The sequence below is a fragment of the Brugia malayi genome, assembly GCF_000002995.4.
Source record: "Brugia malayi strain FR3 genome assembly, contig: Bm_v4_Chr1_scaffold_001, whole genome shotgun sequence".
Lineage (NCBI taxonomy): Eukaryota > Metazoa > Nematoda > Chromadorea > Rhabditida > Onchocercidae > Brugia > Brugia malayi.
Window position 1 is genome coordinate 877292 of NW_025062475.1, and position 26348 is coordinate 903639.

At 27.8% G+C, this 26348-nt stretch overlaps 3 protein-coding genes across 3 annotated transcripts; all 3 read left to right on the top strand.

Annotated features, from left to right (window-relative positions):
* Positions 1-1277: 1277 nt before the first annotated feature.
* On the top strand, positions 1278-2455 carry Bm4020 (Uncharacterized protein; the record flags this gene model as incomplete). Its single annotated transcript, XM_001896006.2, has 3 exons — positions 1278-1440; positions 1897-2059; positions 2233-2455. The coding sequence occupies 3 exons, from the start codon at positions 1278-1280 to the stop codon at positions 2453-2455; spliced, it is 549 nt and encodes a 182-aa protein (XP_001896041.2).
* A 1931-nt stretch (positions 2456-4386) lies between these two features.
* Bm2199 (phosphorylase B kinase alpha regulatory chain, putative) lies at positions 4387-16602 on the top strand (the record flags this gene model as incomplete). The annotated part of the gene is made up of 28 exons (XM_001896008.2): positions 4387-4500; positions 5067-5200; positions 5512-5723; positions 6047-6129; positions 6432-6567; positions 6775-6860; positions 6979-7137; positions 7305-7457; positions 7812-7930; positions 8195-8328; positions 8477-8609; positions 8940-9057; positions 9188-9346; positions 9756-9856; positions 10249-10403; positions 10712-10831; positions 11057-11181; positions 11622-11680; positions 11940-12053; positions 12310-12388; positions 12619-12852; positions 13707-13796; positions 14224-14436; positions 14576-14752; positions 15008-15088; positions 15350-15403; positions 15799-15960; positions 16444-16602. The coding sequence occupies 28 exons, from the start codon at positions 4387-4389 to the stop codon at positions 16600-16602; spliced, it is 3663 nt and encodes a 1220-aa protein (XP_001896043.2).
* A 2380-nt stretch (positions 16603-18982) lies between these two features.
* On the top strand, positions 18983-26330 carry Bma-chl-1 (helicase, putative; the record flags this gene model as incomplete). The annotated part of the gene is made up of 17 exons (XM_043076146.1): positions 18983-19085; positions 19554-19753; positions 19957-20093; positions 20272-20428; positions 20858-21055; positions 21425-21582; positions 21810-21966; positions 22574-22772; positions 23042-23186; positions 23569-23701; positions 23813-23891; positions 24309-24493; positions 24725-24851; positions 25130-25224; positions 25635-25796; positions 26109-26215; positions 26312-26330. 17 exons carry the CDS (start codon positions 18983-18985, stop codon positions 26328-26330), a joined length of 2361 nt encoding a protein of 786 aa, XP_042932080.1.
* Positions 26331-26348: the final 18 nt, after the last annotated feature.

A 26348-nucleotide genomic window follows, 5' to 3' on the forward strand; every position in this document is an offset into this window, starting at 1 on the left:
ATAACTATAGCTAATATAAAATAAAATTATCTGCTGATACTTACACATTTAATTTTTATTTAATATCACTAATTTTGCCTTATTAATAAATAATGATTAATAAAAAAAAAAAAAAAAAAAGATAAATTGTTTTCTTGATTTTATTTCATATGTGTTATAACAGATAATATTTACTAATTAGAAAGATGAATGATAATGTTGAAAACAATAGTAAAATTGCAATCATTCTTTTGATTAATTCACCGATTGAAGTTAATCATTTGTTTAACATCCAATTCAAATAAAAAAATCTATACAGGACACATTGAAAACAAGATAAAACAAAACAAAATAAAAAATAAAAATGTTGCATATAGAATTAACAAACGCTTTAATAATAGTTTAGCATAAAATGTGATTCGAAATAATAAAACTAAAAAAATATTTGCCTGAATTATTCAGTATGGACATGAAAGTTTCAATTAAACGATGAAATTTGATTCAATTTTACAAAAAAACAAATACATGATATATATATATTTTTTTAATGCTATAACAAATTTTATTTGTAACTAATACTTTATGCGATTATTTTATTCAGCAAAAAATGTATATCATTAAAAAAATTGTTAGAATCAAGCAAAAAAAAAAAAAAAAAAAACAAATTGATTGATAGAAAAATCAATCAGAATGAATGAATTGATTAGAGAATGATTGGTGTAATAATCAGCTGTTATTCGAAACAATAATATTTTATTTAAACAACAAATTTTTCTCTCTTATAAATGCAACTGAATTTTATTCACTTGTTTTTTGAATTAAAAACAAAAAATAAAAAACTATAAATTTTATTCCCACTATTACTATTATCATTACTGTCGTTAATTTACGGCATGAAATTAAATTAGTTTGCTTTTTTGGTCACTTATTGAAAATAATTATAAGTAGAAAATTTTGCATATTTTGAAAAACTTAATTCATTCCTTTGTTTTGACATATTTTTCAATTCTTGTTGTCATGTTTAGTTTAAGACTTAATTCAAGCATTAAAAAAAAAAAAGCAAAAAAATATTTAAAATTTTAAATTTAGATTTTAAAGTAAAATTTTTGAAGGTATTTATTCCTAATGTGTTATTTTTTGCATTATTTTGTGATTCTATTACTGCTTAACAGAAAATATTAAAATTTATTGTTCTGAGTCTCGTCTAGATAGAATACATTGCTAATGAAATTTTATAATATTAAAATTCAAACTAAATTTTTGCATCATTATTTCAGAATTTCATTAATTGATTTCAGATGCTTAAAATGTTATTTGTGATAGCATTGTTTGCAGTAGCTAAAGTATCTCTATGTGAAATTACTTGTAAAGCTCCAAATGGTACCGAATCGAATTTTGTTTGGACAACTTGCTCAGATGGACCTATAATATATCATAATATAACGCTCATGGATGAAAATTGTTTGTTTACTTTATTAAAAAAGAAAAAATGAAATAATTTTTTGCTAGAAGCATCAATAATTCTCGAATATGCATCAATATTCATTTTATAATAAGATTAACAATTATACTTCATTGGATATAAAATTTTCATTCATTTGTACACGGATTTAATAAATTATTGTTAATAATTATTATCTCCTTACTTGCTTTTGTATGAAAATATTATTTTTTCTTTTTTTTTTTTAAACTGATAAATTGATTAGAAATGAATTTTTTTTTTTATTTTTACTTTGGAGACAAACTTAATTGCAGTATAATTTGAGTAAAGCTTTTTTAAAAAAAAAAAAAAACGATGATTTTCTTTCTTTTTTCATAAAATTGCAAAATTTTCAAAATAACTTACCAAATTTGTAAAATATTTCAAATCTTCAATGAAAATAGAAAAGGAAAAATAAAAAAAATATTTATTTACAGATAATGAAAGATATCCAATCATTGCAATAAAACCATTTATTATATTAGCTAATATAACAAATACCGGTGAACAATATGATAATTTGGAATCATCTATCAAACTATACAAATGGGGAGGATGGCTTGGCTGCGGATGGCATCGAATTCCAACTTTTGGGATACTGTAAGCTACAGTAATGACATCTACCATGTCATCATAATCATTATATCACAGTCAGATTTCAAAAATTTATTGTAGTGCAAATTTTTAAATTGTTATCAAAAAAACAAAAAAAATTTTTTTTCGTCCCGAATGTTAGTTAAAATTTGAATTTTACTTTAGAAAATTACTTTCAGTGATAATTTGGTGCAATGCAATAAAAGCATTCGATGTCCAATAAAACCTGGGAAGCAAGAATTACCAGTAACGCTTGACTTGAGTGAATTTCGATTCTTTATCAAAGTACTTCCGGATAATATACCATACAGGATGCAAATTGAGATTGGTAATCAAGAAAAGAAATTATATTCATGTATTGATCTTTGGTCTATAATAAGATCCCGTAGTGATCCTCATTGATAATTTAATTATTAAATTTGTTCATATCATGCAATGTTTCATAACAATTTTAGCTATATAAATAAAACAATTTAATATCTCAATATAATAGAATTAATTTAAATTTAAACGCTTATGGCACATTCAGTATTGAGGTCTAATTAAAGCGAATTAGACTTGGATTCATTCAAATTACTTAAATTCGAATTAAACTTACATTAAGCATGCCAAGCATCTCTAAAAAAAGAAAGAATTAAATGTCAAATAAATGATAACTAAATTCGAATTTTCGTTTTCTATTTACATGGAATTGTAATATGCATAATTTTTCTATGCTGTTTCGTGTGAAAAAATAGCTTTCACTTTGATACTATGAAGTAATTTTCTTGCTTTACTACCAAATTTGACTTAAATTCAATCTTTCTACAAAATTTTGATTCCAAATAGAAAAAAAAAGGATCTCATTAGTGGTAATATCATTAGTACTTTTAGAAAATGAAATCATTCATAATATAGCAAAAATACAAAAGTTAATTTTAATGATTTTGTAATTGAAGTTAGATAGAATTTAAACGCTCAAAAATTTGGTAATCTTAAGAGATTTTAATGGATTTTGGTTTTTTCTTATGAGATTAGAGACTCAAGTAAAACTAAGACATGAAAAGATATGTAATAATTTTACAGATTGGCTAAATTCAATCATTCCTGAATATATAAATTTATGTATTTTAATGTTGTAACTGTTAATGTGTAGTTTGATTGTGCAATTCATATACTTTCATGTATTTGAATTCCGGACAATATGCAAGATATTAGCTATTAAATCATTCCGTTTAATCCATCTATTCAATCGGACAGTAGTTCTAATCATATGAATCATTTATGATTTAAAACTCACTGAAAAAAAAAAAAGAAGAAACATATGTTATTCATAAATTGGAAGGTTTTATATTTATTTATTAAATGTTATTCGTAAATTTTAATTACTATTTGGAATTTTATAAAAGTTTTTCAAATTATTTTCTTGATTACTTTAACATTTTTCATTACTTATCATAAATTTTCAAGATTCGTTGATAATATATTGTGTGGATAAAAAATAATAAAGTTATTATTCCATTAGTGAACTTCATAAAAGGTCAACCCATAAGGCAGATATCTGACCTTAAACACGACCAGACATAAAGTTTCATCCCATAGCTGCTTCCTTTGTTTGCAACTTGGGCATAAGCCCAGCCACTGGATTTTAGCTTCCGGGCGCATTTTGTATGTCCTCAAGGAGATATTGTGCCTTACAGTCGTCCAGATCTCATCACTCTCTAACTTCATCAAAAGCATTCTATCTTGCAAATCTCATCACTCTCTAACTTCATCAAAAGCATTCTATCTTGCAAATCTCATCACTCTCTAACTTCACCAAAAGCATTCTATCTTGCAAATCTTATCACTCTTTAACTTCATCAAAAGCGTTCTATCTTGCAAATCTTATCACTCTCTGATTTCACGAAAAGCGTTCTCTCTCGCATATCTTATCACTCTCTAATTTCATCAAAAGTGTTCTGTCCTGCAAATTTTATCACTCATTTCTCAAAAAATACTAATCAGTTATATATTTTTATACGTTATCTTTCTATGTGATTATTTACGTACGTACATATCATTTATACGATTACTTATCTTTTTTTTGCGTGTGTTTTCACGTGTTTTGGAGGATTATAATGAATATATAGTATTACATTCATAATGTTAAAGATTCGGATTGGAAAACGTGAATTTTTTTTCTCATAAAACTCTGAAATAAATTTGCAAAAACGGAATAATTCATGATAAGATGAAGAAAAAGAACAGAAGAAATGTTCATGTCAAATGATGAGAAAAGATGATATTCCTTCCGGATTACGATTTTTCAGGATTTTAAAGGAAGTTTTTGGGTGAACAAATTGATTAATAGAATGCGTTCGAGAAGTGGTTCTAGTGTACGTTTGGACTGTTTGATGCATCTTGTTGAAGAGACCATTCTAAAATATCAAAATCCTGTTACTGGCTTATTCACCAATGACATAGAGGTATGGTTTTTCACAAAATTCTAAATTAAATTTCAAAACGGAATAATTCATGATGAGAATGAAGAAGAAAAAGAGCAGAAGAAATGTTTCTGGACGAATAACTTAGCATGATATAATTAAGTAATTGTTTGATTCCTTTTTTAATTAGCTGAATTATTTGCTAATTGTTTAATAATGAATTAAATGTTATTTGGTTATTGTACGTAACTTTTTGTGTGTGATGCTGATTTTGCAAATACTCAAGATTGGTTAGATAATTATTAGATGGCTGAAATTCAAACTGTTTCTGCTTCAAATTAAATAATTAACTATTAGATGAGACGCAGTTATTTGTTTTATTCTGGTAGGTTAGTTAAAAAATAAATTTACATTATCATATTCTGGATAACAGAAGTTTTTTCAAACAGCATATAGTATATTACCATTACTCATTTATGATGCATTAATAACTTGCTTTATTTCAGGTTATTTTTATTATTATGGGAAATGTAAAGAGTTGCTCTTTTTTTTTTTTCTTTGTTTTTTTATCTCCTTCTATACTTATTTATTATTTTTTCATATTTGAGGGTTCACCTGATCATGCTTGGGTGCGTGATAATTTATATGCAACTCATGCAATATGGGCAATGTATCGTGCATACCAAAAAAGTGCCGATGTAAACGAAGATCTCGCTAAAGCAAATGAATTAGGATTAACCTGGTAAATTATTTCATTGGACTAAAGATAGAATGTCAGTAATGATAAGTGTTTTGTTGTTTCATCGATTAGATTAACAGTCTAGCCATTTATTTGCTAACCATTTGGACATTCGGAAATATCACTGGCTATAATATTACGTATTAAATTTTGTGAAATAAACAGCATATAGCATTATGACAGTGATCTGATTAAGTATCATAATAACATTGTGGGAGTTTTATTTTCTTATCATCAGTTTCTTATCATTGTACATTGAAGTGCGCATTTTTTCATTACATTGGTTTGCATCATTTCTTTTTCAATAATTTTAGTGTGAAAACTATGCAGTCATTGTTGGAATGTATGATGCGTCAATCAAATAAGGTTGAACAGTTCAAATTATATCAGCGTAAAAATGATGCTCTTCATGCTAAATATTCAGCACAAACAAAGAATGCTGTTGTTGGTGATGATGAATGGGGACATTTGCAAATTGATGCAATATCACTCTTTCTACTAACACTAGCCCAATTAACGGCATCAGGTAAATGTAACCTTGAGAAGCATGAATTAGCTTTGAAGAAAAATTATAAAATTTTTTTGAGATTTTAATGATCTTATTAGTTTAGACGACAGCTTTAGTGATGAAATGGCAGCCCCGAATGTCAGTCAGTTTGGAAAATATATTTAACCATTATTATATTGGTTTGAAAGACATATTGGAATATAAATTAAGTGAACAAAAATATTACCCGCATTTCTGATTCTTTGTTCAGTTTTTTCCAGTTTATTATTACGTTTTTTTTTTTTATTATCAAAATATTAAATTAGTTACAACAAATAAGTATACAATATTGCAAGTTTTAGGACTGCAAATTGTTCGAAATTTTGATGAAGTTGCTTTTGTACAAAATTTGGTGTATTACATCGAAGCGGGTTATCGAACACCGGTAGCTGTTTTCATTTTTACAAATATGCATCAGTAGTGGTTTCGTTCAAGTACTTATGGAAAATTTTTCATTTACTGTTTTATTTTACTAGGAAATTTATTGACAATTCAATTGATGTGAAAATTTTACTCCAAAATTTTTTTTTTCGGTATGTAATTCTGACGTAGTATTCGAAATTAAAATCCATTTTTAGAATAAGAAATTAGTCCAGAGCTAACCATCGTTTGGTGGTCAGTTTTTGTCTGTTTGTTCGTTCGTCTTTTCTTTTTCATGTAATTTCTCTTATTATGAATAAATTTGAGGACTATGGTGTTTGGGAACGTGGTGATAAAACAAACCAAGGAATACGAGAACTAAACTCTAGTAGTGTTGGTATGGTTAAAGCGGCATTGCAAGCTCTCAATGATGTTGGCGATTTGTTTGGAGATGGTTCAAAAGGTTTTTCTTGATTTAAAATGTTTTCATATTATCGATACTTCGATTTATATCATGCATTCATGAATTGTTAAATTTTTAATATTTGTCAATTGACTCCATCTTTCTTTTCTTGCTTATTTTTGTAAAAAAGAGAAGAAGATAAGGAGACTATCATCTTTGAGGTTTGTTTCTTGTTTTAATCTTGCCAATTTTTTTTTTTTTTTTCAGGATCTGTTATTCATGTATTACCGGATCAAATTCAGCAATGTTCAGCTTTGTTGACATCAATGTTGCCCCGTGAATCATTTTCTAAAGTATATTTTTTAGGCTTTTTTTTTCTTTTGCAATTTGACTTCTCCTCATTTGTTTGTTCTCCTTATATTTGTGCAATTTTTTGCTAATTTAAGGATTTTTTTTTTCAAATGATTTAAGGAAACTGATTTGGCGCTTCTGAGTATCATTTCATATCCGGCATTTGCAGTGGAAGAGCAAAGTTTAATTCAACTTACTCGTCAAACAATCATTGATACGTTGCTTGGTCGTTATGGTTGTCGACGTTTTCTACGTGATGGTTACAAAACACCATTGGAGGCAAAACGAAAAATTTCTAACTAAAAATTTAGTAGTAAAAAGATGTCCTAAAGTCGTGAAATCGATCGTAGCTTAACTAACAGCAATATAAGATCTTTCTCCAAATAGCCGCCAGCAGTAGATCCATGTTGATAACTATAGAGTTTCGGTATTTTTTGATTTTTCAGGATCCATCTCGTTTGTATTATAACAATTCTGAATTGCAACAATTTGAAGATGTAGAATGTGAATGGCCTTTATCAATTTGTTTTCTCATGCTGGATGCTTTGTTTTCTCGTGACGATGTTATGGTTGAACATTACTGGACAATTATGCAAGATGTATGAAATTGTTTTTTTTTTTTTTTTTCTTTTTTTGACACCATGAATTTAGCATAAGTCTGATTTTCCTTTGCAAGAAGTCAAGAAGAAATACATTTAAAATTGACGATGTTTTTAAATAGTAGTAATAAAATTTGCCAAAGAGTAGTCCTTCGCAACAACCCGTAGAGCATTTCGTAGTCCGTAAAATAATCTACTTTAGTATAAATATTTGAGAAATAGTTCGAATTGAAAAGTTTCGGTTCACCTACTTAATCTCAACTTTAAAATGTCTGGGAAATAAAGTTCAATTTATTTGGATATTTGTTGCAATTTGCATTAATTGTTTTGAAAAATGAGGAGAAAAGGTTTCAGATTGTTATCAGTGACAATGGTTTACGACTAGTGCCTGAACTTTACAAAGTACCATTTGATAAAGTGGCGGAAGAAAAGCTACAACGTGGTAGCCAAGTTAGAGAAGCTTGTGGAGCAATGTAAGTTAAAAATTGTAAACTTTTTTGAGGTTATGATTTCTGAATATTTTCTGTCCACGTTTTTTATTTTGGTTTTTCATGGGTGGTAAATTTTTATTTGAAGGTATCTTGTGAATTCATTATGAACTTCTTTTTTGAAGATAAAAAAACTTGTAATGTTATTGATGCATGATGAAATTTACATCCTGGCATATTTACATCGCAGCAAATAAACATTGGAATAGTTTTATAAAATAATTTGAAATATCACCAAGTTTTTTTTAGACCATTTTTATGGGCACAAGCACTGTATATCATATGTTGCTTACTATATGATGGTTTTCTAACACCAGCTGAACTGGATCCATTACGAAGGCGATTATCAGCATATGAAAAACATCCTCCTTGCGAAGTTCAAGGTATCTTTTTAAATCATTTAATGTTATAATATAAAAAATCGCTTTATTAAGATATTAATCAAAAAATTTTCTCGCTGTCTTTTTTTATTCATTCATTTTGCTGTCCTGTTTATGTATTGTTTGAAATGTTTCATTTTGAATTTTAAAGTATCAATATTGGCTGAAACATATGAAGTACAGCAAGAACTGTTGGCACAAGATATACAGGTGCAGAATATTAGTGAAATTGATGAATTATTTTGCATTCAACCTCCATCTGTATTTGCTCGAATTCTATCAAGGTTTGCATTTTGTTAATTTTTTTATTTAATGTTACAGTATGAGAAATCAGTTAAAATTTATTTCATGTTTTATTAAACTTTGTGTTTTTCGAAATAATGGATGGATGAACTTTTCCTATTCCTCACTGATGTCATTGTAGAGTATTCCGAGAAGATGGAAATTCATTAACTAATATACATTAAAATATAATTGAATAAAATTATCTTTTGGGACATTCGTAAACAATTGGAAATAATTTAATTCATGGAAAGTAAATTTCACGAATTATGTTTTGTTTAAAAATTGATTTATCGTATTTTTTAATATTATTATTATTATTTTTTTTTTAGATTAGGAGAATCTGAAAAATTGGGACTCACCGGTCGTCCTTTGGATCGTGAGATTGGTGTACTCAGCACTAGTAAACTTTATCAACTGGGGCAAAAATTCGTCATTTTCACACCACAGGTAATAATCTATTCAAACTTTAAAGATATCGTCTATGCATGTGTTATTATGTTTTATTTTAGTTCTCATTCATGCACTGATTGATTTTTATCATAGAGTATACTCACGTGTAATGCGTTTCCTTTTTTAGTTTATGGATCAAAAACGTTCATATTTGATGTATGATATTCGAATTCTTATGAATGAATGGAGTTCAGAGCTTCAATATATATATAGCAGTTGGAATAACACGTCAGTATCTGGTCGACCATTAATTGTACTAATTGTTGCAAAGAATATGCTTGAAGCAGTAAGTTTATTTCTTATCATATAGTGATCTCATTTCACTATGGTTTGCTGTTCTTCCATAATTATTCGTTACTTTTAAACTTACTGTTGTACTTTTCCAGCTAATGATTCAATTTAAGAAATTTAATTCTTTATCGTTTAACACTCTACTCAAGATCAAAGATTTGATAATGAAGTATTATTCAACCAGGTAGAAATGAAAAGGTACTAGAGAAAAGGAGAACAAAAAGTGAAGAAAGAATGAGAAAAAGGAAAATAAATGATAACAAGAAATTATTTTCAACATAAAAGAAAAATGTTGTTTGTATGATCATGCAATGTACTGTTCTGATTCGTGCTTTCAGATCATAATGTGATAGCTTCTTTCATTCACTTTTCATTTAATACAAAGGATTTGTTCTTGCTTTTAGGATATGACACCAAGTGATAGTTCCTTTACTGATGTTCACATGAAAGCATCCGTTATAGGAACGATCAAAAAAATTGCAACAGGTTATATTGGTGGCGCAAGGTATGTTTAAACTACTCTTATTTCTACTAGTAAATTTTTAATTTCTGTTGATAAATACAGAAAAAGATTGATATATTACTGAAAGTGTTCACGATGACAACCAATAAAAATAATATGCGAGTGTTATTGAAATTAGTACCTGGACTAGATTTTAGGTTTAAAATTTAAGCAGTGATAAATCCTGAAACAGGAATTATAAGTAAGATTTATGGCCATATAAATAGACGCATAGTAAGTACTAGGCTGATGGATTTTTCAAAATGTTACTTCATACTATCAGAAGTGATTTGTTAGTGTTTTTTAATTCTGTTAGTAATTAATTGCAAATATGCGATGCAGTAAGTTTGCTAAAGCAAAGCATTCGTTTTTTATTTTTACTTCTTTTGTTTCAGAGTAGTCATGAAGAATATATCGGATTTTTTCCGAACCACAGCAGTTAGCAAATTGGAATTTTATGGGCATAATGCTGAAGATTTGATTTTTAAAGAAGAAGAGGGAGCAATGCATCGAAATCTACCATGTTCGAACGTTGATAATTTAAAACTAAGTATGGATTTTATACAAATAAAGGAAAGAATTCTAACTAAAGGCGTAAATTATTACTCTTATATTTTGCTTGTAAATTATTATACACGATTGATAAGCAAAAAATCCATGAATTTTCTAGACCAATTATGATAAATTTTGATTGTACACGAAATTTAGATATATCTAAAGTAGTATGTCTCCCCATTAGCTTTATTACAGAGAGTTTCATTATATCTCTGTGATAAATGATTATTCAATCCTTGGTGTAACAGAAAAATGAGAAAGTGCTGAGTATACTTCCGTTGTTGAAAAATGTCACATTTTCAGTTCATCCATTACAATCATTGCCTGAACAATTATCATTGAGAAGTAATGCTGAGCGCTATAGTATTGTATACAAAACTTCAATGCGACATCGTAGTATTATGATTGATAGCGATGATCAAGGTGATTTTATTTCAAAATGATTACAAATTAGTAATTTTAAAATTTACAGACAATTTTACCAGATAAAAAAGGTATTTTGTAATTTATTTCAGTACTTTAAATTTTTGATTTTTTCTTCAGTATTTCAATAAAGATAATATTATACCACTATTCGTTGAATCCCAGTAATGTAGTATTATTTCGTCTTGTTCTGCTGTAATGCTGATTTTATGAGCTCTTTTTTAGATCTCATCAAATTATATTTATCTTATGGTAAACAAGAACAAAGCAGTCCAAATTCAACAAATGATAAATGTCCACCTTTGAAACGTTTTTTATCACCTGAAAAACGTACTTCTACAGATGATTTGGTTTGTTTATTTATTGACTTGTTTTTTAACTTTTGATAGTCACAACTATTGTAAGTTAAAGCATGGTATTTTAGTTTTGAAAAATATACAAAGAAAAGCTTAATAAAAACTTAGTGAAATGCTTTAAGTTAGCAGTATAATGGAATCCACTTTTTACATAGTTTTTATATAGTTTGTCGTTTTATATAGTTTTTATACAGTCTATATAGTTTATATAATTTTGCATAGTTTATTGCAACATGATGGATTTTGAATTTGTAGAAAATCTGAAAAAAAAAAAAAAAAAAAATGAAATACAAAGTGTTTAGAGATGTCGTAGCTTGTTGCCTTTCATACCTCATAATGAAGCATATTTAATGTTATACATAACTGTTGTCTATCGATCTTAAAATAATGATCAGTTAAAATTGATCAATACCATTCATATACCAATATTTAAGATACGAACATCGTCAGCAGTATCTCTAAGAAGTACATCTAGTGGCGATTCAGAAAAAAAGTTAGTTTTCTTACTCTAAGATAATCTACGATAATTTTCTTACTCTATGATAATACCTTAAATTAAGGTGAATATCGGTCAACTACCATTATGTGTATGTATGGTATGTAATTATGTGACTATCGTTTAGTAAATGGTCAATAAACTAAAAATGATCAATGAATAAAATGATTAATAAACTAGGATTCTCAGTCCAGTGATCATATTAATACTAAATAAAATTAGAACAAGGTTTAATTGCTAATAAGTGATATTCCAGATTGGATACAGCACAAATGGACGAAATGTCAACAGCAGATTTGATTGATATGTTAATTGGGACAAGTATTTTAGATGAGCAAGCATCCATTGTTCATTATTTGTGGATGAAAAAGTATTAATATTTGAAATTTTTATATAATAATGTATCATGCAATTTTATATTCTCGAATGCATCCTATTCATTCTAAGATGATAGAGCATTTTCAACTCACAACAACAGACTTGGCACCATACAGATAAATAACTGTAATAGATTTTTTCATTAGTAAACATGCACTAAAATATATTAGTTTTGGTATGTTAATCTTGTTAAAATCTTATTAAGCATTATGAAAAAATTCCACGTAGTAATAATTTTAATGTTTCAGAGGACCTGATTTTGATACTGAGTTGAATAATATGAAAGGTGCAACCGTTCGAGCACTCATGGAAGAAATATATTTAAAGGTTCTCAATATTTGCATTAATTTTTTAGCATTTCAAAAATTTTTATTTGCTGGAAAAAGAATCAAAAGTGCTTCTTATAGAATAGAAATGATTCACTAAATATAGCTATATTATTCTTAACACTTTAATATATGTATATTAAATATTGTTTTATTATATTATTATTATTATTATCATTCTATATAAACCACAGTCGTACTATTTTTATGAATGCTGTAGAATATTTTCAGGCATGTGAAAGTCGTAATTGGTCTTTGATTCGTCTATCATTTGGATTGTTGAAACGTTTACTGGATGAATTATCCAAATCAGTAACTCATCTTTTAGTACGTCAAAAGCAGATCACAGTTGGTATGCCATCAAAGAATGAGCAAGCAATTACAACTCCAAAAACTAAAGAAGAATTGCATGAAATTTTTAAGCTTATCTATAACGATGACGCGAATAGTTATGCTTTGTCACAGGTAAAAATGTGTTTTTTTCTTTCAAAAATTTTATTTTCCAATGAGCAATGTTAAGATATAGTTCAAATAAGATTTAAGTGTTTTTTAAATTATATTGATTTATATGCCCTGGGAAAGTTAGTATTCGAATATTATTTACCCTACATAGTAGAGTTCGTTTGAGGGGATCGGGAGGAGGGTAGTTTGGTTTAGGCGGCAGTGTTTCTAATTGTCAGTTTAATGATCTTGGATCGATTTCTACAAGCGACTAATGCGCTCGTTCATCCACTGCACTGTTTTTCAAGTTCATGTGGTTCCATGTGGCGCAAGAAAATAGTTTAAATCACGGTTTTCGCTGACATCGTGCACTAATAGTGCTGACGTTTGATAGTAGACCGTGATATATTCAAGATTTATAATTTATATTTTAAAATGGAGGAAGAAAAAATTCATGTTGTGATTGTAACTAATTGGGAACTTTGTTTTTCTTTGATTTTTCTCGTTTTATTTTGTTCTTATCTTGCAGTTAGTGGTGTTGATAATCTGTTTAGCTTTAAATTAACTCAAATTACTATTCACTCACGGCATTAATAACAACAGTAATAGTAAATAATGTTAACAGTAAAATAATAATTATTATTAATTAAAAAGAAGAACAAATAGGTTTTGGTACAAAACGGTTTAAAGCAAAAAATAGTTCCAATGAGTCGATTTATCAGTTCTGATGTAGCATTTACAGAGTAGCGTTTTTCCAATTGATGCAAAAAAAGCATTATCCAATAGTTAGTTATCCGCAGTGTGTATTTAAGTTTACTGAAAATAAAATTAATGAGAAAAATTTTTAGATTATATTTGTATATTTCTAAGTGCTGCAGGAAATTATCGTTTGTCTTGGTTCATTGGTGTTAACGGAACCGCGTTTGTTTGTAGAAATGTTCAGAATACGTATTGGACTAATTATACAGGTGTTTTTATAATTTGAGATTATCAAAAATCTGTGATTTTTGTGATTTGTCAAAAAAAAAGAGAGATTATCAAAAATCTGCGATTTTTGATAATCTCTCTTTGGTTTGACAAAATTAAATGACTGATTCCTAATCATCGTGAACTTTAGAAAATTGGTACTTAATTATTTGTATATATATATATATTATATATAATATTGCAATATATAAAATATTGCAATTCTCTCCGGAATTTATCAAGCATTTTTGGTAATGTAATAAGTAATTTTAGCTTTTTCATTACTTGAAAATAAAAAATTTTTTTCTTTTTTCCAATATTTTATGTAATTTTATGAGTAAAGATTTATTTGTATGATTTAATTAAGAAATTGAATTAAATTGGATCATTTGTTGAAATATGAACAATTAAATTATATGATTGTTTCAGGTATTAGCCAGTGAGCTGGCTCGTTTTAGTAGTATCAGTGGAATTGATGCGACACAGAAATTATTTCAACTTTCACCATTTCAAGTAAAATCAATGCTGTTATTGTTGTTAAGCGGTCGACTTCTGGAAGATTTTAGTATGGGTGCCGAATCTGGTGCAAAAGAGCAACGTAGTGGTTTGGGTTCTATAAGAAAACAAATCGAGGAACGAAAAGTAATTTTCATATTTTATGAAGTCTTTTTTTTTTTAATTTTGCTTCGAAAACACTGTTTTGAATTTTGCAAATCTTCAAACTAAAATTCTAATAGATAATATACATTACATATCTATTGTTTGACACATATAATTGTAGTCACGGAGATCCATGATAGTGAGTGATAGTACTATGGATGTTGATATGAATGCATTGGCTCCAACTGATTCTGAAGAAATAGATGTTGACGAAGCCGAAAATTTCCAATTCGGTATTTGGCTAAGACATCGTCGAATTGATGGAGCTTTGAATAGGGTTCCACCTAATTTTTATGCAGTATGTTTGATTTTTTTCCAATTTCTTTTTAAATGATATACAGATTAATGAGAACCCATAAAGGAAAATTACGCGTTTTCTTTTTTGTTTTGCTCTGTCGAATTATTAAAAATTAATCGAATAAAGTGCATGGAATATATGCTTCTTGGAATAAAAATTTACTCTTATCATTAAAATTCTTTTTTTTTTTTTTTTTGAAAATTTGCTCTTACATTTGCTCTTATCATCGATGCGTAACGATTTAATTTCTTATAGATGTTGTGGGATACTGTACGGCGTTTTCCACGTGGTCTGTCAATCAATCATATTGTTCTGCATTGGGGTGTCACACAGGAGGTTTGCTAATTTCACTATTTAATAAGAAAAAAAAAAGGAAATATTCGATTTTTTACGAGTATTGGAAATTTATGCGATCGAATTCCAGTTCAGATACGTTATTGAAATAATACTGAGATTACAACTATGCGAAGTAGAGAGTTGTCTATCCACGAATCAAGTGACGACAATTGCTGAAAGGTTTGCAAAATTAGGCAATTGAATGGAAAACTGAAATAAAATGAAACTCCTCAACATCAGCCTACTTTTTATCATTTTCAGATGACACGTAGAGAAATCAAATTTGCGTTACAAGTTGAGGAAGTATTAAATCAGGTTTGCATCATTTTGATTTCGTTTTTATTTGGCTCATTATATTCAGTATTTTCGAGTGCTGAAAGTTAAAGCGCACTTTAAGCAGATTGAACCAAACAACAGTTCATGTAAAAAATTCTTTCATACGAAACTATCCATATATAGCTATTTTTATCTTGAAAGAATAGTGATTATTTGTGTATTTCACGAAAAGTGAAACTTTTTTGGATTAGACGAAAATTATTTAATAACAAATTTAAAATAACGATGAAATTTAGGAAAGCAGTGTTATTGATCAATGATGATAATATCATGTTGATTAAATAGACTGAATGGAGTTAGTTAGCGTAGATGCTATGAATTTTTCATTGATTCCCATAAATTTTTGTAAAAAAAAAAGTGCAAAAATATTTTAGATTGCTCAACCCGAATATCGTGAAATTATGATAGAAGCTTTATCACTTTTAAGCAGAATGGATATATTATTGAAAACTGACAGTCCCAATATACCTTATGATCAATCGTTTGTAGTAGATTCTATACTACGCAGAGCAAACGAATTATTTGTTGAGCATAATGTTAGTTTATTATCTTATTAAGACTGCTTAGTTAATACCATTTTATACGATAGGAATTTTCAAATTTTAATTATAATTTTTGGCTCATTTTATTCGTTACTATAGTAATTTTATTATAATTCATTTATTTTTAACAATCTAACAATGTTGGAAACAATATACACTAAATTGTCATTAAGCTTAGTGCATATTGTTTCCAGTAATTCGATTGTTCATCAATTTGGAAATTGATAATTTGATATTTAAAATCTTACAAATCATGTAATGAACTTTTAAATACTGTCCATCGTAGGCTCTCGAATAGTAAGTATAAACTTTAAATACTAATATAGTGAAGCAATTTTTTGAAGTAACTTCGTTTAATTTTGGTCGCTGATAATTTGAATCTTTTTTGCATATTTTCTGAATGCATTACACTAAGCATGGCTGACAATTTTGATAATAATAAATTAATAAGGTAATAAGATTATCTTATTCTGACAGAAGAAAATGGAAACAGTTGTAATGGAATGTTGTGGATCTGGGAAGCGTTGTGATGGTGCTCAAGGAATGTGTCAATATTTCTATGATTCAGCTCCAGCTGGTGAATATGGTACAGCTCATTATCTGATAAAAGCTTTAATGGATATTTTCATTTTATAAACTTGGAAATGTCATTAATTTAAAAATTGTTTGACTCGTTATTCAATTAATTCGAAATTTGGCTTGCTTTAACAAGCTCTTAGATTCAATATTAGCCTAATAAATAAGCTTCAAAAAGTAGATATTTATAAGTAAATATCACTAAAATAAGTAAGTATCACTGAAATACCAACTTTGTTTTGTATTTTTATATTCAGTAATCTATGCATCATTTAAGTACATATTTCATTTTCCACTCAGCTAGTCTATTTTTTTCTGATTAAAGATGTTTGATTCTTTAGTTTTCCCTTAATTTCTTAGCTCTGCTGCGCCGACAAAATGGTTAAATGAGAATGAGCTTATTCATACTTCCTTCTCTTTTTCTTCGAAAAATTTATTCATTATTTCTTGTTTTTTAATCCTTCATATATTAACTTATAACGGTTATTTGATTTTTGATAATATTTTTTCCTTTGTTCTTGACAATTTCTTATTCTAGATAGTTTTATCAATTTGTTAGCTCTATTTTGTGCCATTATTTTGCTATTTTCATGAAATCATATATTACTATTACATTTACATTTACATTTCTTTTGATGCCAAAAGAAACTATTTGTAATTGAGTGTTTTGTTGTTTTATTTTATTAGTGATAATTATAGTTAGCTGCCATAAATTTGTGCCTTTTCATTTATTTATAATAGTGCCTTTGTTTTCCTGAGATTCAGTATGCAATTTAGATGAGTTTAATTGTTTTCTAGTCTTTTTTAATATATATATTCAAATATTTTTGTTTAGAAATATTTGTAATTGTGTATACTTGTATATATGATAAAATTTAGTTACATATACATTGTGAAATGTCTTGAAACGTTTAGATCTTATGATAAAAATTCAGGTATTTGCACAAAGAGAAGGGAAAAAAAAAAAAAAAAAGAAAGGATATGATGCAAGGAATATGAATATATCGATAATTATATATAATTTTTCGAGAGCAACTATTGCTTATATTGTAAGTTTATTATACTTTATATTTGCCTTTTAATATTTGATTGAAAAAGTTAAATGTAAAAATTGCTTTTAATTCTCGCGCATAAATGTTGATATCATCTGAATTGGTAGATATCAATAATAGAATTATGGAAATAACATGTATTGTTGACATCAATGTTTAACAATGTATTAGTTTTGCAAATGGTTAATTTTAAAATAATTCATGGATGAAATGAATCAAAGATTTAAGCAGTATGGAGAAAGATCCGGTTGGTTAATTATGTTTTCCTGATTGCTGATTAGAGGTAGTGAGGATTCAGATTGATGCAGAAGTGTTCTAAAATAATTTATTTAATTTTTGATTTAGTCCTTGCCTTGCCGATCTTTTTGAAGTCAAGAAATGACATACGGGAATGAAATTAAGAAAAGATATAAAGACAAACGATTGTCAAGAAGGAGTGACAAGATTTGTGAGAGAGAGGGAGAGAGAGAAGAGAGAAAGGGCGAGAGATAGAAACATCAATCAACCAATAATCATTATTTGATGTCCTCTTTGTGTGTCACATATATTTTTGCGGGAATGATAATTTCAAATATATTTTACTTTAGTACAAACACCAAAATGGCTCTTATTTTATAAAGCCTAGAGTTAGGTAAAAAGCCTAGGCCTAATTGTGAGTGTAACTCTACGGCTAAAGGTATTTAATTTAAGTTTTGAATTAGGCTTAGCAAAAATTTTTACGATTAACTTTAACTTCTATATTCCAAACAGTAATTTTTTTACTTTCACATTTTTTTTTTTTAAAAAAATCTCAATTTTTATTCTGTTTCACTTGCAAGTACATATGTAGTAAAATTTAGTAAAAAAAAAAAAATTTTTTTTAAACAAAGAATAAGTGATTTATGTTAGTAGAACTGTTTGACCTTGAAAGTTGTTCCAGAAATTCTTCCTTTTATCGTTCAATTGAAATTTTAAATTTAGCTAAAATTTTTTAATATTAATTTCAATCTTTGTAATAGTGTTTACCTTTGCATATGCTTACCTTTGATTGCTATTTTAAATCTATGACTTCATTTTTACTTTATATTAAATCTGTATATGTTTCATTGATACTAATATATCGTTGAATAGTATATGTTTGCTATTTAATACTTAAGGGTACTTAATATTTTGCTATTTAATGCTACTTAATAGGTGATAATTATTTTTTTTTTTTTTTTTTTCACAGATTAGATTTTTTTTTTACAGACTATTTGTTGTTTTTAAAGAGATATTTTTCAGGCATGGCAGAATTTTCGTTTCCATTTGAGCCATATGATATTCAGGTATCATTAATGCGAAGTATTATTTCGTGTATTAATGAAGGAAAAATTGGTATATTAGAATCACCTACAGGTACGGGAAAATCTATGAGCATTATTTGTGCAACGCTTACTTGGCTAGAGACATTTGAAGCAGAACGGAAAGTAAATCTCGAGAAGCAACTGAAAACAGTTGAAGATGTTGGAAAAGGTGAACTAAGTTTTAGAAAGTTAGTGGTATTTTGCTGCTTACAAGCAGTTTTATATAATGTTAATCATAAGTTTGAAGATATATATATTTTTATTTTTTTGATTGCATGCAATATTATCTACTTAATTTAAGTTTCTTGCCATATATGCTGTTTTGGATGATTTTGACTTCTCACAATTTTTTTCATCCACTCCAAAAAATACTTTTTTTTTTCCGTTAGGAAAGAAAAAAAGAAGTAGTTTTTTAATTTATAGAGTTTTACATATTGCTGAATGAAATTTATCTACCAGAAAATTTATTAAAATCTAGGGAAGAAATTCTGAGTGATAGTAGTCATGTTTTTTATCAGGTAATAAAGAAAGATAAGCTTGAGATAATCCAACTATGTATAGCATGTGGTGATTTAGATCAGCGTAAGATCAGGCATAATTTATTTCCAATGAAGTTTGATGACTGGATGTATTATAGATGATGATTGGTTGAATGCTCATATAAAGAAAGTTAAAGCTGTCGAGGATGCGAAGGAATTTTACAGTGAGCTTGAAAACGATCAGAAAATAGAAGAACGCATTCAAAAAGCATTAAAAAATTTAACAGTTGAACGAAAGCGAAAATTATTGAATGATGAAGATATTGAGGGAAAAAATGATGATGATGAAACAGATGATGTAAGTCATAATTTATTTATTTTCTGATAGATTTTGAAATTCAGAAATATACTCTTCTGAGTTATTCAATTACTTACTAACAGTCTATCAAAAGGTTCGAGGAAATTGTTCGAAACTATAAGGATTAGATTTGATACGAGTTGTAGGGGATGACATATACTTAATGGTGGAGAAGCTTGATAAATGTAATATTTTTTGTTTAGATACTGGATGAAGATTTTACAAATGATCAACTTGCAAAGAAAATTGAAGAGCCAACTCCAACCTGTACAAAGGTAATTTATGCTACACGAACACATTCTCAGTTGCTGCAATTTGCTGAAGAAATCACGAAAACACGGTTATCTGTTTTTTTTTTTTTTGTTTTTTTATTTTAAGATGCATCATGTTGTGAATTACTTAGCATACTAATCAGTCTACTAAGATAATCTCGGGAAGTTGCATTTCAAAAGAATTATTAGAGAAATAGATACTTTGCATGCAACAACGATTAAATATTGTTGGTGGCTGTTTTTCAGATTTCAACCAAGAGTGGTAACGTTGGGATCGAGGCAACATTTATGCATTAACGAATCGGTTCGTGCTTTACAGAAAACGAATCTTATGACAGAACGATGCAATGAATTGCGTGATAACAAAGCATCGGAAAAACGCCAGAAAGATGACGATGATAAAGTATATTTCATTTTCTTTTCTATTCACTTCATTCAGGAGCTCGATTAATTCAACATTTTAAATTTTAACTTGTATCTTAATAGTATAATACAATTGTTTGAACAAAGTTACACAAGCTCAAAACTCAGACATATTTTTATCTTCAATATATTGCTAATACTATTATCAATTAAAAACTTTATGAAACCAGTAATATATTTTATCATCACCCGATATGTCTTTAAAAATTGTGATATCAGTTTCATTTAATATATCAGTTAATGATTAAAATAATTTCATTTAATATATCAGTTAATGATTAAAATAACCAAAAAATTATATTCCACGAAGGCTGTTATCATATTGGGCCTGCATCTTTTATGCGAAAATTACTTAATTACTATGAGAATCATTTGAAACTTGAAACTTCTGATTTGAAGACAATTGCAGTATGTGGCAAAAGCATGTAAAGGAAGTTGTCCATTTGCAAGAAGTGATGCAATCGAAGATCTCTGTGATCAAATTCTTGCATCAAAGTTATCAAGTACACCGCAGTTAGTTGATTATAGCAAAAAAATCTCAGCTTGTCCGTACTTTGCATCACGCAAGTCAGTAGCTTATTCACAATTAGTGCTTCTACCATATCAAGTTAGTCTCGTTTTTGGAATTTTCCTTTTAATGTCTTCATTTATAAGTCAGTGCTTAGTTGTTCTCTCTTAATCGTTTTATTGAATATATTTGAGGTTTATATTCTCATTCAAACAAAAGAATGCTGTGATGACAAATAATATAAATTTTATGACAAATAACATAAAATTTCAATCATCAATCCATAATTATGTGCTATAGTATAAACATATTAGAAAATTTTTTTATCTAGTATAGTTATGAATAAGTGATACAATATTAATACTGTCACTTCGTAAAACATGTGCTGAAAGATATAGTATGATAACTTCGAAACAGATTTCAAGCGACGATGTTTGAACTGCAAATAGTTTTAGCAGTAAGTTGCAGATTTTATTTCAAGAAGAAGCACGAAAAGCTTGGGGAATTGAATTGAAGGGTAACGTTATCGTTATTGATGAAGCTCATAATTTACTAGAAACAATTACGAATTCACATTTTGTTACGCTACACGCAAAGGAATTGAAATCTGTGCTTTCAACATTAGAGTAAGCAAAATTATCGATTTCTCAAGCGTAATAATAACATTACATACTTTAGAAGTTGATAAAACCAAATCATTTTCTTACGTGTATTTTCTTTTGTAATTATACAAAGTGAAATATTAAGAAATTCTTATTTTATTTAATCCACAAACTCTAACAATTAAATAATTACAAATATTTTATACGTTTCACAGTTATATAATTTACAAATGTATTATTTATTTTTCTAGTGTTTATCTAAATCGTTTTCAAAGTCGACTGACACCGGTGCATAAGAAATATTTGCGGCAGTTATCGACCATTGTAGATTTGTTATTGGCGTATATGAATCATGCATTAGATAAGAATAAAGATTTTGTTGAAACAATGACGTCATTTGCTGGTAAAGTATGTTGATAAAAATGGACTTTTTTTCTTTGTTATTAAGGATGTAAAATTAATACTTTATAGGTTAATGGTAGAGAAAATTAGTAAAGCACTAAATTGAAATATGTTTGATTAGCAACTTTGGTTATATAATTCTTACATTAGTAAAATATAAATCGGTTATTGACTGGCCTATATTGCCTAAATTGGATTATTACATTTCGTACAAACCGAAAATTCCAAATCTGATTTATCACTGATTGAAGACCTGAATAGAGATTTTATAGAGATTTTTTTTTCTTTTTGTAATTTAAGTATTCTTGATAAGAACAATTTGCTGCAGTTCTATTAACATTTATTTCTATAAAATCTCTTATCATTAATTCATTAGTTCACAAAGCAAAAGGAAACACATCACATGTCATATATAACTTAGCCGTTTAATATGATTACAGTTTGGTACTAATGGGTAGGTACCAACGAATGGAATGCAATTACATTCAAATATTATGGATGTATTTTTGTTTATATCAGCAATTTCCTAAGAAATAATGATTTATATCAGCAATTTGCTAAGAAATAATGATTAAGTAACTTATTTAATTTCAATAACATTCGACACTTTCAGGCTTATCTTGCGCAATATAAGTTGGACATTTTATTAAAATATATTGAGGAAACTCACTTAATCATGAAGTTGAGCAAGTTTTCGAAACGTTTGGATGGACAGCACAACAAGAAAGTTGATTCTACTTATGAGTTCCGGGTAGAGCATTTACTTCGCACAAAAGATTCCTCGAATGAATCTCAAAACATTTTTGAATCCGGTTTGTTAAAGTTCATTTCATATTTATTTTAATACGGATTTTAACTTATTTTTGAAAATATAAATATACATAATATAATCAAAATCCAGGAATAACTAATCATGATTAGTATTTAAATCATGATTACTTGAAATTTCCACATTTTTACGGAGCAGCTTTACGATTTCCATGATTATAGGGATATTTCATTTATTTTTTATGATTTTAAGAAATATTCTCGCTGAACATTCGTTTTCGGATGGTCAAATTTTTATGGAATGAAATTTCAGCTTGTTCAACTAGTCAACCACTGGTTGAGGAGCGAACAATTGCATCTGCATTGTGTGCATTCCAACAGTTTTTACAAATGCTAATGCTGAATTATAAGGATGGTAGATTAATAGTAGAATGTTCCTCCGGGAAGGATGAAGCCAGGTAATGATTTCTTTCTTTTCCTTTTTTTGAACATGTCGTTTTGCTTGATTTATCTTGATTTATTTATTCCTTAAGTTTTATTCTTTATTACTTTAAATTCTCGAGTTCTGGATAATTATTGTTTCCTTGGATAATGTCTCGTATTCAGAGTTTTTTTGTTTTATCGCCCAAACTATTACCATAGCTGTTGTCGAGATATGTGCTTTCCATTAAGATAAATAGATATTATAATTCAGATTTTCAAGCAGTTTTATCTATCAGTTGCTAAATTGTTAATTTCCGTGCATCTTTCAGTCAGATTTATTAGATAGCATTCTAAATCTAGCAATTCATTGATTACAGTGGAGTGTCATTTAATAAATTTCATTTTAATGATTTGCAGAATAAGTTATTATCTTATCAATCCAGCTTCTCAACTCGGTGATATAATTAAACAGTGCAGATCTTTAATATTAATTGGTGGTACTATGGAACCGTCAGAAATCTTGATACGCTCACTTACCATGTGTTGCAAAGTTCGTTGATTTGCTAGAAATGGTTTGCGCAATCTAGAAATAAATCACTTGTTGTTTTCGATGAATTGTTATACTTTAGTTTTAATTAAACGCTGTGTTCTAAATTTTTAGGTTGACCCAAGCAAGGATCTTATCCGCCGTTCTTTTGGACATGTGATAAAGGATAATCAGTTATTGGCTCTAACAATAAGTTTGCATTTTTTAGCATATATATACATATATACTTTGTTTATTGCGTATTATTGAGGAAGCTGTTATTCAAGAAATCCTTTTTGAATCTAAGTAGCAAAGATTCATTTTGAAATTAAGCCTAAGTATTGGATGAAATCATCTGATTCATGTAAGTTGTGAATTATTACTGAGTGCAGAATTGATTATGCAGTATCGGTTATAAGTTGTAGTTTTAATCTAGAGAAAAAAATTTTTTAAATCTTTATTCTGTTAGGATCGATTATTTTAATCTCTTTACTTTTGTACTTTTTGGTATGTCGCAGTAAGGAGCGCAGTGTGCTTTGACTATTTGAGCACCAAACATTTAATAATGCTTAAAAATTGACTTTATAATACTTTTAGTGCTTTTTTTACAATTATTTTTGTATTATTGCAGCAAATGTATCTAATATGAAATTGATATTTACACATGGTAAACGAGAAACTCAAGCAATCCTAAATCTTTTGGTAATGACATTAGAACGGATTGCCGGAGCAGTTCCAAATGGAATGATCGTATTCTTTCCAAGCTATGCCTATTTGGAAGAATTTATTAAAAAAACAACTATACATGCTTTACGGGTAATCGAATATGTTTTTTTCACTACATGAATAAGAAAAGTTACCTGAATTGTCTTTCGAACTTCCGACTACTGTGCTATGCTATCTTTTAAATTATTCATGATTATGGGATTTAAATTTAGATTTTTTTTTTTTTTTTTGAAATGATTAGAAAATTAATCAAAACATTTTGTATATTCGGATTTTTTTTTTTTTTTTTCATTTTCCTAAAGAATATTATGGAATTTTCAGAAGGCTAAACCATTATTCATTGAACGGCGAAACAGTTTCTCTGGCTTGTTTAATGAATTTGCAAAGTTAGCTCGAACTGTAAAAGGTGCTTTATTGTTAGCTGTAGTTGGTGGAAAATTAAGTGAAGGTTTATTTTTTATATTTTTTACTTTTTTCCTAAATGTGTTATTTCTGATTAAAATTCAAGTAGACATATTAATGTCAATTTGTAAAGATATACTGCTTTCAGCTAAACTCTGCATATTTTTAGTTTAGAAAATTAATGCTTAATGTTCATTATTTTTGAATATTATCTCTGATAAATCTTGTATATCAGATATATCAGCATTATCAACAGAACTGCAAGCTGATTTTTCTACGAAGAATATAATATATAGGGTGAAGATAATCACAATTCATTTTCAGGAATTAATTTTTCGGATGAATTGGGACGTACAGTTGTTGTCATTGGATTACCATATATGAATAATCAGAATATTATTGTAAAAGAGAAAATGAAAGTATTTTTTATGATTTTATATAGTCTTTGTAGGATGATGTAATTATATGGGAGCAATGAGAGAGAAAGTAAAGTGAAATTTATTTGAAAGCATGAAATTAAATAAGGCAAGTGACAGATTTCTGTTAAAACGTTGTCAATCAATCGATTAATCGTGTAATCTACCACTGTAACAGTTAGTAGCAATTGGATTGATTGATTTAAAATGTAATGCTAAATGAATTTTAATGTTTACAATCAAAAATTGTTCGTATATCTTAATAATGGAATATAAAGCTGGGAATAATGCATTTTTATGCTGAAAAAAAAAGAAAAAAAAAAAGTGAATCTGATGCTAAGTTCTTTTTCAATGAGTGAAATTCTGAATTTGATATTTTATTCTGATAAATTGATAATAGAATTAAAATTTAGTTTATGCAAAGTGAATTTGGTCCAAACAGTGATACTGAGTATTATGAATCGAAATGCATGCATGCTATCAATCAATCCATTGGTCGTGTAATCCGCCATTGTAACGATTATGCAGCAATTGTGTTGATTGATTTAAGGTATAAAAGTGAACGAATTTTGAGAGTAAGTAATTATACTTTTCACTTATTTTTGAGCAAATCATTTTTTTTTTTTATTTTTAATTGATCAAATTTCGGTAATTTCATGCTGTAAACAAAAACTCTCACTAGAGAAGACTAGGATAAATGGAATTCATGAGTGAAATATTTTGATAAAGGAAGTTGTGCATCTTTCAGTTCAGTTATATTTATGGAATAGTTAAAGTCAGCATTGCTCATAATTTTAGTAGTTATAATTTTTGTCGAAATAAAAAAGCTGAAATATTACTTACATTTATTGAATATATTATCACTCAGTAATGTTGAAGTTTTGCAGGATCTTCCAGCATGGATTAAACCTCGACTGTATAATGCAAATAATTTAGATGATGGAATACAACATTTACAAAGATTCTTCAAAAGTATGGACAATTCCATACAAAAGTAATGCACAAATAATTTTTTTTTTTTTTTTTAATATTTTAGCTATGTAAATAAATTAATTTTTCTCATATTTCATGCATAAGTATTTCATTTCAGGAAGATTCTCGACAAATAAATGGTTAAATTTTCACCT